Source organism: Myotis nattereri, assembly GCF_964212035.1.
Source record: "Myotis nattereri genome assembly, chromosome: 6".
Classification (NCBI taxonomy): Eukaryota; Metazoa; Chordata; class Mammalia; order Chiroptera; family Vespertilionidae; genus Myotis; species Myotis nattereri.
The window spans coordinates 70,075,848-70,090,570 of NC_138081.1; the positions used below are offsets into that span (position 1 = coordinate 70,075,848).

At 38.3% G+C, this 14,723-nt stretch overlaps 1 protein-coding gene across 1 annotated transcript in view; it reads right to left on the bottom strand.

The window, feature by feature from the left end:
* UTRN (utrophin) overlaps positions 1-14,723 on the bottom strand; it is a 445,898-nt gene that overhangs the window by 65,336 nt on the left and 365,839 nt on the right. Inside the window, exon 60 of the mRNA XM_081094315.1 lies at positions 930-991. Coding sequence (XP_080950441.1) covers positions 930-991 — 62 coding nt within the window. The remainder of the gene's footprint in view (positions 1-929; positions 992-14,723) is intronic.

Consider the following 14,723-nt stretch of genomic DNA (forward strand, 5'->3'; position numbering starts at 1 on the left):
CATAGATCTGGTCCAAAGGATCTTACAGTCACGATTCCAGCCTTTGGAAAGAGCGAATATTGCAATTTCTTTCTCTATCCCCTAAAGACAGAGTACCAGTATTTGAGACTAGTGAAGTTAGAAGGAAACTCAGAAATCATCAAAATTTGTCCTCTCTTTTGCTCACCAAATAAACCAGTGACTTTTCTCTCACTTGTTCAACTTTGAAGCATCCCTCACCCACACAAATGGAAGTTCACATAAGAGCCTGATATTTACAGACACTAAAGGTGTGCTCCCTCCTTGTTGAAATGGGAGTGGCATGGGAGCCTGGGGGTGCTCCCCCTGCCTCTGCAGCAGCACCTTTGCTCCTTAAAGAGAAACTCTTTCAAAATGAGACACACACACACACACACACACACACACATATATAATAAAGTCATATCCTACTAGAAATCTATAAGAAAGAATTGTCATCTTATGAGTTTTCTTGCATTTTTTAATTGAAAATGAATTTAGTTCTTCAGCTGTACTTAGAAGAAATAAAATTCAGCTAGCTGATTTAATAAGATCTATTTAAAAAAGAGCGAGCTAAAGGCAGATTTAAAAGCAGTGGATTAGAGGTTGCTGTATTGTAATTGTTTTTGTTTTCACTCAAAATTAAAGATTAAGATGGCCCAATATGAGGGAGGTAAAAACCTCCTATAATATTCCCCTTTTAAAGTCATGGTTTTTGGGCCATGCCATTTCAAACTTCACATTCTCTTAAGAAGAAAGGTAAGACCTGTTTGCTTCATTGACCTCAGAAATTCAACTGCTTTTGTATGTCACTGTCATGGTGCTTTAAACATAACGTGCCATCTAAGAAAAGCTGGTGATCAGTTTTCACCCAAGAATATACCCTTTTCAGTTTAAGTTAATTCATTACTATTAAATAAGACAATACTCACCAAGGGATTGAAAGAGTTCGGTCATTTTAGGATGATCCCAACAGGTTGTCTGTGTTTGATGGCTGGGGAAAAAATGTAATAAATGTAAATAAAAGAACATATAAATAATATATATCTCACAGAAAATACATAAATAGAATTTTTATTAAAATTTTTAAAATATCCCCATGATAGATCACTCAGAAACCTGGTGCCCAATTATTACTCAATATTTGAAAAACAATAATACATTTTTATTTGAGCAATTTATATTGTGACAATGCAGCTGACATTTTTTGCTTTATCTATTTCAAGAAGAATTACAACTAAAATTAAAACTTAGCCTTGACCAGTTTGGCTCATTGGATAGAGCGTCAGCCTGCGGACTGGGGGGTCCCGGGTTCGATTTCGGTCAAGGGCATGTACCTTGGCTGCCGGCACATCCCCAGTAGAAGGTGTGCAGGAGGCAGCTGATCGATGTTTCTCTCTCATCGATGTTTCTAACTCTCTATCTCTCTCCCTTCCTATCTGTAAAAAAATCAATAAAATATATTTTTTAAAAAATTAAAACTTAGACGTAAAGTGTGACTGGTGTGGACCCTGGGGCCTCAGGCTTGATAACACCAGGTCAATAGAGTCTCCAGGGTAATTCTACTCCTGTTAGGCAGATGTAGATTCTCCTCCAGAACAAAGCCTCCAAGAGCAGCAGTGCTGCGCAGTCGCAGCCACTATACTTTTGAAGTCCTAATCAAATTTCCTGAAGAACAGACAAATGAAGAGTTTCACTCTGAATAACATCACCTCACAATCTATGGAGCCTCCCTCTTCTTCAGCCCAAGTCTCTCCTCCCTCTGTGTATATTTTCTCTTTTCCTCTGTGGGGAGCCACCCTAGCCTTGGGGTAAGAATTATTTGAAGCTAAAGAGCTCTGAGGTTCAACAGAGGTCTTCTCAGAGCTTCCTTTATCCGACTAAAAGCAGCCAATCCTGGGACATGAGGCTGTCATAAATCCCCTCCTGGACAGGAAGTTTGGTAGCCCTGAGGAAGGCAGATACACACTCGCACCTGCATAAACAAACGTCATCACAAACTTTCTTATTACATGTTTGTTCTTCTTACAAAAAGAAAAGTCTTTCCTGAAGAAACTTACTGGTTTTCCTCATTGGAGCCTTTTCTCCCCACCCCTTATCCCTTCTAAGTTAGGTGTATAAGATGCAAATTCTAACCACGCCTTTGAGTGTGACTCACCATTCAGCCTTCCTGAAAACCTGTACATTGCACGCATAAATTAAGATTGCACGCATAAATTAACACTTCCTTTTCTCTTTCTAATCTGTCTTTCCTCAGTTAATTCCCAGGCCCTCAGAAACAGGACCTATGAAGGTCGAGTGCAAGTTGCTTTCTTTCCTGACACCTTCTTCCTAGGTATCTGGACCCCACTCCCCTGAGGTATGTGTCTCTCTGGCCATTTGACTTCACGGACCGTCCCTCAGTTACCCATTGACAGATATGAGCAGAGCAAGGACGGATGGGCCAGCTGCAGAAACTCACCAGGGCAGAAAGCCTGGGGGGTGGGGGTGAGGGCAGGCGGCTAGCAAGGGGCAAAACTGGGACAACAAGGACCTTGCCCCAGGATAACCTATCCTCCCGTAGCATATTGCTGGCCATGCGCTTTGGACCCCCTGACTTTGCGTATGGCTAGCCATGTGGGTTCGTCGCCCCTCCTCCACCCCCGAGCTTGTCCTCTCCAAAGATAACATCTAGGCCTCAGTTGTATTTCACTTCCAGGCCCAGAAAAGCAGCAAAACCAAGTGATGCCCTGGCTGCCTAAAGACCACCTACATTGACGAATGACTCCCCTGCCCTGGCACGGACCAATCAGTGCAGACCACGACCCTGAAAGAACACACCTAGAAAGCTGATGAATATTCTATTGAGACACACACCTCCCCTGACCCTGAGACCGCCCCTAAGATTTCCACCTGCAAGAGAGAGAGAGATAAACACGCTCAGGACAAAAGGACCCAGCATGGCCTCTCTCCCAAGGAAGCACCCCAGTGTCATTCCCTCGCCCCTTCTTCTCTCTAAGGCAGTGGTTCTCAACCTTCTGGCCCTTTAAATACAGTTCCTCATGTTGTGACCCAACCATAAAATTATTTTTGTTGCTACTTCATAACTGTAATGTTGCTACTGTTATGAATCGTAATGTAAATATCTGATATGCAGGATGGTCTTAGGCGACCCCTTGAAAGGGTCGTTTGACTGCCAAAGGGGTCGCAACCCACAGGTTGAGAACCGCTGCTCTAAAGGATCCCATAAGACGTGCAACCAGGGGAGCAATGGGCAGCAGCAGCTCATCCCAAACCTGCCTCCAAGGCCCTCTTTTCTCTAACTTCCTAGTGAACCAAAGCAGCCAAGGCTAGGCTCTCCTGTTGTGTCTTCGATGTCCTTCCTTGTTTCACTGCCTCAAGCATATTTTTGTTGCTATCATGGACACAATACCCTTTGGCTTAGTGCTGTGTAGCCCTTCCCTTTGGATATCCCCATTCCCCATTCCCTTTTCTTTAAATCAATTCAATTTTTCTCTATTCACTGTCTAAGATTGCTATTTAGCCTACAAGCCCACCACCAACTTTCACCTTTCAACCATTATTGGGGTTTTAAAAATATAGATATTGAACTTTTTTTTTTCTCATGATCCTTATTCATCACTTTCAAAGCAAAGTTTATATTTTCTCTGTTTCTGTAATTTTCAAAACTAACTCAAAGAATTGGAAGTCTTTGGGGAATGAGACGATAAAGCAGATCAACATAGGTTCCTTCATTTTGAGTGTGTATGTGAGTTGGTCAGCTCTCAACTTCAATGGGAAAATGGCCTTATATTTAAAAATAGCTACCTGTCCCTTATCTGGGTCACAATAGAGTAATAACATTTTATAGTACTCAAAAGACTTCTTGGATGACACTTAATTCTTATAAAACTGTTTAGTAAGCTAGGTGAAATGGCACAGTGCACAAGAGAGAGGTATTAAAATATTCATACAATCGCATTTAAGAGACATTATTTTTTAAACCTATGTAATATATCAAGAGGTGGGGCATGTCACTGGGAAAAGGATGTAATCACTGTCATGCACCCGCAGGTAACAGAGCCCCCAAATAACTCATGATTTGCTTTGAAAAACATTAGCTTTGAAAAGGACTAGGTAAAATATCCTAGAATTTCCAAAATCTCAAATAAAATAACATACCTACCATGTGAAGATCTGTCTCAGGAAGAGTTAGAAAGTTGTCTGCCTCCCGTACCTGGTTCTTAACGCTAATACAGAGGCAAATACGTATTCCCACTTCATGAGCTGCTACCGAATACCAACAAAACCATTCTACCCACTGACTATCTGAATTGTTCCAAAGACCACGAAGGAAGTACTAAAGTTGTTTCATCTAACATTCTTACTACTGATAGATAGTACAGCCCAGGAATATGTTCAATATAGATATTGCTCCTACTGAATCAGAATCTCCTCTTAACAAAATCCCACGTGACTCATATGCACATTTAAGTTTGAAAAGCACTGACCTAAAAAGCTGCTAAATGCATGACTGAAAGTGAGAACATAAAAATAAAAAATAAAGAAAAACACCTCCAGATTTTTCTAATAAAACTGCTTCTCTACCACCAATGAGAATTAAAGAAGGATTTGCTGAAAATATAGTGTAATTCCAACAATTTCATCATGGCCTCCCAGTCTTAAGTCAGCCTACCAGTATTCACTTGATCGCTTGTCTCTTACTTTTGATTAATTTCAATCCCCATGGCAACACTACTATCCAGAGACAGACAACCCATCCTGAAAGAACAAACCAAAGCTCAGGAACCAAACAAGGCTATGAGTAATGCAGAGCCACACTTTATACTTAAACAACAGACATAATTACGCTTTCTCTAGAGTCACAAGTGTGGTCTTTTGGCCAACAACCCCTATGGAGCCATGAGAGGAAACATCTCTCCATGCAGTCAGGCAGAGGCCTGAGAATTCAGTGGGAACAAGGCTTGCTAATAGCTCTTTTTAGTGAAAGCACTAGTAGTTGCAGAGGGAGCACACACATTTGGCAAACAGATGGAGGGAGGGAAAAGGCATCCCCCTTTGTGAATTCAATACCAGTTGATTCATTAGGCAGAACTGCCAACACTGAAAATAAACACAGCCTCTGGTTACAAATGTATAACTGCAGCTTACCCAACAACAGTTACAAAAAACCAGTAGTAGATGCAGTTGGCTGTTGGATTTTCTTTCTTTCCTTTTTTTTTTTTTAAGTGGGGGGGAGGGGGATTTTAAAGCAAAATCCATAATCCACACAAAAGCTCAAAGTATTTGAACAGCTGCAGATTGCTCAGCTCATTGGGCCAAAATGTTGCCAGAGTAGGTAACCAAATCAGAAAAAGTTGCACTTCTCTCCCTCCCCCCAAAATACAACAGGTTAGCTTCTGCCCAACCTGGAATAGGAAAGAGGATTGGGACTTATTATTATATAACCTGATAAAGTATAAAATGAAATTGTAATTTTATTATAAAATTCCTCTTTTTAAGAAAGAACGGGCACAGAATTCTGTCCAAGAATAAAGCAAAATATTCAAAGTGTAACAAAGCAGCAATTAGCAGCTAAATCCAAAATCATATGAAGCAACAGTAATGAGAATCTGTGACAGTAACTAGAGTGCCCAGCCAGGCTGGTTTTGCTTGTGTAGGAAAAATTACAAAGGCTTTTTTGTGGGCAAAAAATTAGTGGGTGCCCTGTGAAGTTTAAATTGTCTTTGAGCTATTTTAAAATGGAACACTGAAGGAAACTGATAGTAATGCAAATGATATTTTATCCATAGAAATGCAAATTGTGTCCTCTGGAATACAAATTGATTATTGTCCTGTGGATATTGACAAGTTTGTCAGCTTTGCATGGCAACTTATTTTAGCAACCCTTAACTATAAAGATGCAGTATTCAGTATTCCCCTTGGAGCCTGTTATAACTTCCTACCCGTTCCCTTATTAATTAGTGGGTTAAATGAAATCTTTGACACATGTTCTTTTTATAGTTGTCAGAGTCAAGATTTTATCCATTTTTATTGTATCCTCTTTAATTAATTTTAAAATCTTTTATTTTTTGAGATATAATTGACATATAACATTGTGTAGGTTTAAGGTGTACACACTGTTGATTGATACATTTATGTATTGATTACCAATGTAGCATTAGCTAATATCTCTATCACATCACATAATTATATTTTCTTTCTTTTGTGGTGAGAACATTTAAGATGTAGTCTCTTAGCAACTTTGAAAGATAATACAGTATTGTTGACTATACTCACAATGCTTGCATTACATCTCCATTCCCTATTTTTTAAATCATTTTTCAACATCAGAGATAGTACTGGTTCAGACCCCTTGTCCTCTATAATTCTTAAAAATGGCTCTTTATTGGTGTCCCACTTGGATAACATGTGGTCCCTGTATTAAATGAACTTTAATGACAACTAATCAAATGATTAATAAGTAGTATATCCTTCTACCCATTATGATTCATAATGTATTCTGGTAAGTCAACAAAATACAGATTATACACCAATGAATAGAACACAAAAATGTTGTTTCATAAAATTGTCCAATATATGAGACAAGGAATCAACAGCAAAGCACATATAATTTTGATAGATTAATAATGTACTGATTTCTAGGCCAAAGACTGTTCTAGGGAAGATACTTTCAAATCGTTTGTCATTATGTTGGTCCTCATTGTTTCCATGGAACCATAAAAGGTGATGAAAAGGCACCCTGCTTGTCCCAAATTGATTGACACTTAGCCAAACACACTTATTTGTTACTTATCTACCCAAACTTATATTTGAAACTGAACTTTGTGAGTTTTGTCACTTATCATTCGATTCCAACCACAATTTTAAAGGCATATAAAAGAAAAACAAGAAAGGTGAATTCATTAAAAATGCAAATGTGGGAAAAAGGAATATGGACACTGCACTGTGATAAGACAATTTCGGAAGGAGAAATGTTTCTTCTTTGCTGTGCATAGTGAAAGATAACACACACTGGGTCACAATGTATAACATTAATTATAGTAATAGACTATTATTTCAGTGCTCAATTTGTACCAGGAAATCTTCTAAACTGGTGATTTTCTACTGGCGTGCCACAAAAAATTTTAAAACATGAAGTACCTGACAATTTAGTCAGAGGCACTGACTTCTTTTCCCTTAGATTTTCAAATTAAAAAATGACAACAGTCAATACAACAACAGTTGTCCAGAATCAAAACTACACCTTTTTTTTTTTTTTTTGTCAGATTGGGGAAAAAAAAATTTTAGTGTGCCACAGGATTTTTAATAATTTATGTGTGCCATGAGATGAAAAAGACTGAAAACCATTGTTCTAAACTCTTTCAATGTGTAAGCTTAATTTGCATAATAATTGTATGAGTTAAGAGCCAATATTATCCCCATTTTCGCTGAGATAGCTTGTTTGAAGTCACATAATTACAAGTAGTAGAAATGGTATTTGAACCCAGATTGATGGATCATAAGCTTGGGATCTTAATATGGAAGTATACTTGCATGATAGAGGTATTAAATATTTCTGATGAATCTGTCTAAATTTGAGTCCATCATTATAATCATTACAAACAACTTCATCTTCCTGGCTTCTCTCTTTTTCCTGGCAAAACCCAAGCATGGATCAACTTAATTACTCACCTTCTCTGGACATGACCAGCTGTGCATGGATACAGCTGGAGAAAATCACTCAACACACAGACTGACTTTACTCTAAATATTTGACTTCAAACCTCAAATGTCCAACTGCTGGCAACTGCACTGCATTGCCTAATCAACTAGCTTTCCCAGAACCCAAGACAGCAATTTCCCACTGCCTTCTCTCTTCCCAAACCTAAGCATCATTTAACTTAATCTTGTGCTTTACTGAAAAACAAAAAAACCCCACCAGATTAAAATTCCTTCATCTTCCCACCACCAAATCAATAAACCCTCCATCTGCCAGACTGTGTTCTCTCCTATAACTGAAGAATTATCTCCCATAAAGGCCAATTCATCCCAAAGATTTCTTAGAAAATCCTGTACTGCATTATCAACCCCTCTCTCAATAACAATACTCTCAGTATATAAATATTTAAGGATCCACCCTTTTGAGACACATATGTGCACACACGTGCACACACACCCCTAACTAGAATCTCCATTTCCTGCTAGCAATCACCCTTTTCCTCTTCTTTACAGACAAAATTCTCAATTCAAAAAAAAAACTCAATTCAGTAATGCACATCCTTATGTCTCACTCGCTACGCAGTCCACTTTTACCTGGTTGCCAACTTCACTCCTCCACCCAAACTCGTCTATCAAAATTATCAGTGAACTCTAAGTTGCTGAATGGAATGGTTGCTTCTCTGTCTTCATTTCATTAGACCCTCTCTCCTCAGGGTGAGGGGAAATAAGGAGGAGACAGTAGTCTTCTTAAGTAAAATCTATAGTGTGGTAGAGGCTGAGAGGTGCTATGAAAACAACACAACCTGCAGGAAATAAAGTTGGCACAGGCAAAACTCAGGCTCTGCCAACACCCTGTTCACAGATGCTTTAAAAGTTATATATATAGCAATCAAGCATGGGCGCCCAATTCAGCAAATCTGTAATCAGTTGACTAAAGTATAACGAGTGAAAACAAATTTTGGCACTCTGATGTGATGCAATTTGTCTGAGGTGTATCTTCTTAAAGATTTAAAGAGGTGACATTTTCATTTTGGAATTCATAACCCCCCTCGAACCGTGGTCAGCAAACTGTGGCTCCTGAGCCACATATGGCTCTTTGGCCCCTTGAGTGTGGCTCTTCCTAAGCCTTAGGGGCACCCTAATTAAGTTAATAACAATGTACCTACCTATATAGTTTAAGTTTAAAAAATTTGGCTCTCAAAAGAAATTTCAATCATTGTACTGTTGATATTTGGCTCTGTTGACTAACGAGTTTGCCGACCACTGCCCTAGAACTTTGTTTCACCAGAGACCAGAAAAATGAAGAATACAGCGTACTTCCATCAGTAATGTTGATCATTCCTCTGTGTGTCTGTGTTTTTGTGTGTGTCTGTATTGGGACCCCTGGGGAGGGGATTAGGGCAGTGGATAGGAAGCTGTGTGGGGAGTAAACTTTTATGTCCCTCTGGTTATATGCAGCTCCATGAACTTCCACAAACAGTACTCTAGGCTTTTACAGGCAAGAAATCTAAGGTTATACTTTTGGAAATGGAAGTATAAATCCAAAGATAAACAAAGTTTTAAAGCCAACATCAGAAAAAACAAACAAATACCTTTCTGTCCAAAATCCAAATAAGATATATGCTCCTACTTGATTATAGATAGTGCAAAAGCATACAGTCTTCCTTAAAAACTGCCATTAGCTTATCATAACAATGAAGACACTAGCAGGAAAACTAGATTGTAAACAGTGGATAACCCCAAATCTGTTGGATTTGACTATAAACTGAGCTTAAAATAATTTCACTCAGCAGTAGAGCCAGCATGTAAAGGGATGCAAAAATAGAGGCAACAGCACACCCCAAAATACAACATCAATAGTCCAGGCATCCTGGATACAACATTTGTTACAAGACAATGAAGCAAGGCTTGTTTGCGTTTACATTTAAGGAGTAGAATCAATGACCGGAATGGATGTGCCTGGGTGTGAGTGGAGGGAGAGGTGATACTTGCTCTGCGGGCATGGAAAGGTGGCCTGGAAGAATAACCATGCACACAGTCAATGAACACCAGGGAGCCTCCACCTGGTAGTATCTCGGCTTGGGCCCAGAACTCATAAGGAGCTGCACCTCCCACCCAACACTATGCCTGGTCTCCCTTGGCCCTGAAGCTCAGGAGAATCAGACCATCAGTCAACACTGTCAACTCTGCCACAGGCCTGTGGAGGCCCTGGCCCTGGGAGCCTGCTATGCCTGCCTGGGGGTTGGACCTCAGGATTATGTTCCCACCAGAGTTCCACTTATCACTGTATCCTTTCTAGTTTGTTTGTTTAAAGCTAGTTTATATCATTTACTACTTTAGCTCTTTTATATATACATTTTAAAGGAGAAATTCATTCTATTTTTTGTGTATGATTGTACTGACTCTTTTACTATATCATTTCACTTTATAATCAGTACAGAAAAGATATTCTATTTATTTCACAATTTATTTGATCACTATTACTTTTGTTAATTTTAAAGACTATTTTAAAAATGTAATCTTTACCAATTAAAGTACAGATATTACTTTTCCTCCTCCTTTCGTGGCTCCACAGCGATCCTTTCTGTACCTTATGGTAGACAATTACTAACTGCATCCCTGACCCTAAAAAATCAAACTGCTCAGTAAGGCTGATGGTACCATTATAAAGTAATGGAATGGAGTCATCTGGAAGATTACAAGCCAAAATTCCTCATAGTAATAATAACTCTGGCCCCAGCAGTGTATAGATATGTGACAAGCTAGTGTCTTCTTAAGTCCTGAAATGCTCAGTATCTTTCTAAGACAATGTCAATTCCACCTAAATTATCTCCATAAACCAGGACTCTGGCAAATGCACTGAAAGTTGCCCAGTTGCGCTTTGCCAGTTTCTGGCTGCTGCAGGGCAGGCTGTCTGCACACAGTTTTCCAGTTAGCCAGGGTATGCTCCTTGGTCTGAGGCTGCTCCAAGCCCTGGAGGTTTAGTGAACCCAAAGTGCTTACATTCTCTCGTAAAGCTATTTTGTTCCTACCTCCTCATCAGCGGAGTTGGCCCAGTGAGTTTTAAATATTTATTTTCAATAAAGATAGAGTCACAGACCATTTCTTGGGAAAATATAGACTCTTATGTTCTTCTTTTATTTATTTCTTTATCATTAAAGCTCCACTTCAGGAAAGTAACTCAAAGTGTGTCCCCAGAGCTGCAGTTGGAAATCAGGAATGGAAAGGATGCCATTTCTCATCTTGACGAAGGAGGGAAAGAGAGAAGACTCCTGTAGGAAGCCTTCAGAGAGAACTACATTTATCTTGCATTATTAATTATACTTTTGTTGTTGATTTATTTTGTTCTGGAATGAGCTATCTGCAATCTTTAAAGATAAAATGCTTTCTGTTCATTTCTATTTTTGTTACTCTTGTATCTATTTCTTTGTTAGCTTTGACCTTCCTGTTATTGGGATAGCCCATTGCTGCCTCTTTTCTCTGCTGGTATTTAGAGAAGAACTATTTCCCTACATCATCTAAGTGGGGTCCATGATACTTTTAAAGAAATAAGCATTAATTATTTTCTTCAGGCTGCACATAAACACCCAGACTAGTATATGTGGTTTATGCAAATGAGTAGCACCATTGTATAAAAAAAAAACAGCTTTCATTTCATTTACAATTATAAACTTAATTTTTTTCAGCAATTGATGGATTAGGGTAGTAGAGTGTCCTTGGCAGGCGAGAAGAGTGTCTAAAAGAATACTGCAGGGTTATCCATTACGGACACACTAACAGAAAAAGAAAATACAAAGGAGATGTAATAAATTGAGGAGAATCTTGCTTTAGACCTGCTCACAAGGAAAAGTTAGAGTAAGTCAGAGAATGTATGGTATTCATACTTGTAGATACAGATTAGTTCATTCTGGTTAATGCCCCTGTAATACTAAGAAATGTCAGTTTTAGAGAATGTGATATGTATTATCTTTATAACCAGAGATTATGAAATTGTTCATGTTCAAACTACATGTGGGATTGCAGTTAGGATTCCATAAAGAACTAAAGTTTGCATTTCAGATTCTAGTGGGGAAAACAGAGCCACAGATCTGTGAGATGTGAGCATGAAGCCTGCGCTGGGAGCCGGGTAATCACTGGTGCCCAGACGAAGGCTCACTGAAAAGTCACCCGCTGAGATGCAGAGAAGGCACCACAGGTGAAGAAAGGAACACCTCTTTCCTAATTACACCTATGAAACAGTATGGTTTACTCACAGGCTGGGCCTGTGTACAGAACTGTCATCTCGCAAAGCCCCAGGGGAGCTATGAGCCAGCTTCACTGAGAGAAGGGCAGAAATTTCCTGACCATGACAATGAGGAAAGGGAATGGAGGACCATCGTTTGTCTCCCCAACTCAGAACTGTCAAGATCTGACAGGCCAGATTGTGGAGAATGACTTCTTCCCATCAACAGAAAAGCACCTTTATCCATTACCACAGTGTAAAATTTCCTTAAACATATATTAGCCGTCTAGGAAGTCTACAGAAAAGGCAGTGTGGAGCACTGGAGAAAACATGGGCCTTGTTCTTGGAGAGCTCAGTGCTCAATGCTTACACACAATAGTGCATAATAAATGATAGCCAGTCTATGGTGAAGAAAAAGGAATGTTTACTCATCTTTTCCTCACCTGACTGCTCCTTCAGAAATAAAATGCTTCATTCTACCTAAATTTTCCATGTGACTAAAAATTTCTATTCTCTACCTTAATAATGTTGGGAATGGACACACTAGTGGTCAGAAATTCAGGAGCTGGAGTCAGTCCCTGGATTTGAACGCGAGCTATTCCGTTTACTGGCTGTGTGATCTCACGCAGGTTATGTGTGCCTGAGATCTCAGCCTTGCCTGAAAGTGGGCGCCATGACAGCACCTATACTTCACTGGGCCACCATGAGGATTAGAAGAGATAATCCCTGCACAGGACTAGCACAGCAGCTGGCACATGGATATTCAAAAAACAATTCATTACAATGACAATACCACCCACTAGGACTTTTATTATTATTATTCTTATTATATTTATTCTGGAATAAAATGAGAAGCAATGAGTTTTACATGATTAATATGACATATTAGGAAAGTTCAACCCAAAGCTTTTATTCACCATTCCCTTTGTACACAAAAAGCCCTGGATGTTGATTTTTAATTGAGGAAATGAACAACTTTGCAAAACACATGACTAACAATTCACAAAGAAATATCTGTTTTTTCTGGTAGATTTTTGTACATTGTGAAAGCAGCCAGAGGCATTTCAAAGTTTCTTAAACTGATAAGACAATGAGCTGCCACTGCATTATACCAGAAAAGAAAAATAACCAGATTGGTTTTGGAAAGCCTACCTTAGAGGCAGCAAATACAAGTTAAAGCTATGCATTTCAACTTAAGTTATTAACATAGAGGGTTTATACTACATACACTCTTATCTTTCATTTTCTAGAAACAAATTAGTCCCAGAACCACTGCAGTACACTTTGCAATATTAATAAAGAATTACCTAGAAAGAGAGAAATGCATTTGGGAGCCATCAAAGTATGTTTTAATTAATCCATAACATTAAAATGTGAAATAAAAATAATTTGTCTTTCCCATTTTCTTGTCAACTTTCTTGGTATATTCCGACATTAGAGTATATAAAAAAGCATACCTAAATACTGAAAATATCTAGCAATTCAACCTGAATATTATTTTCTTGTTGGTCAAATTAATGCATTCTAATATACTCCACGGAATTCTAATTGCATGAAATTTATGCAAAATTTGTTTTTCAATTTTTCTTCTACTTACTTGTGCAGCCATGCAAAGGAAGGTATATATTAAAAGCCTTCTCATTCATCATTTACTTGCTTATTAATTTGTTTGGGAATTAAATTTTGTTTTCATAACAATTCTTCATCTGGAAATACTGGCTCATGTAAGGCTCAGTACTTGAGATGGATGTTCCTTCTTTATGAGGAAATAAACTGATAAGTTACACAATAGAGCAAGTAATGGAAGAATCTGGTTAAACAAGCTTTCTAAAAATAAGACAATTCATTCTATATACATGAGCAGATTCCTAAATATTTGAAAGCCATAAAAGACAATTAACTCTAAAACTATACATATTTCAGAAAATCCAATCTTTCACTAATGATGTCAAAGATAGTTTAGGATGCTACAATGTTACAGGTCATCATTAACAAAACTGGCCATCATTGTATTATGCTTCAGCCAATGAGATGCCAGATAAACTAGTTTTTACTCTACTGGTCTGCCCCATAAAGCACACATAAACTAAGGGAAGATATGGTCCTGCTAGATCCTACCAAAGCTATAAAAATTCTGAATTAGTGAAATTCTGACTTAGACAATGTAATTCTTAGTCATATATACCAACCTGGACATACAGGAATCCCTTTTAATTATAGTGCTAAATTTAATAATGGATTTTTAAAGTGCCAAGTCAAATAGATAACCATTGTAGCACATAATCAAACAAGAGACTTAATATTGTATTTCTCTAGTAAATAAATGAAATTCTGCTTTACTAGATCCAATGTATATATTTTAAAAAATCAGGTGACACAGGCTTCTAGATTAATTCAGTAAATTAATTTCAATTAATTTGCATGGACGTTTAGATTTTGTACAGTACATGCATTAGTTTTTTATTGCTGCTGGGACAAATTACCACAATGTGAAGTCACCTTGAGCTGAAATCAAGGTTGCCTAGTCTGTGTTTCTTTCTGGAGGTCTTGAGAGAGAATCACATTTCCTTGCCTTTTCCAGCCTCTGGAGGCTCCTGCATTCCCTGGCTCATGCTCCCTGCCTCCAACTTCATGTAACCTAATGTAGTCACATCCAGGATGTGAGGCATTTTGTGTGGCCATTATTCTGCCTATAATGGTACATCAGATTTTTGCCTAAACCTGTAATATTCAATTCAAGTTAATATTCACCTAGTAAATTAAAATTCTCTAATATTATTATTATTATTTGCAATGAAAATTT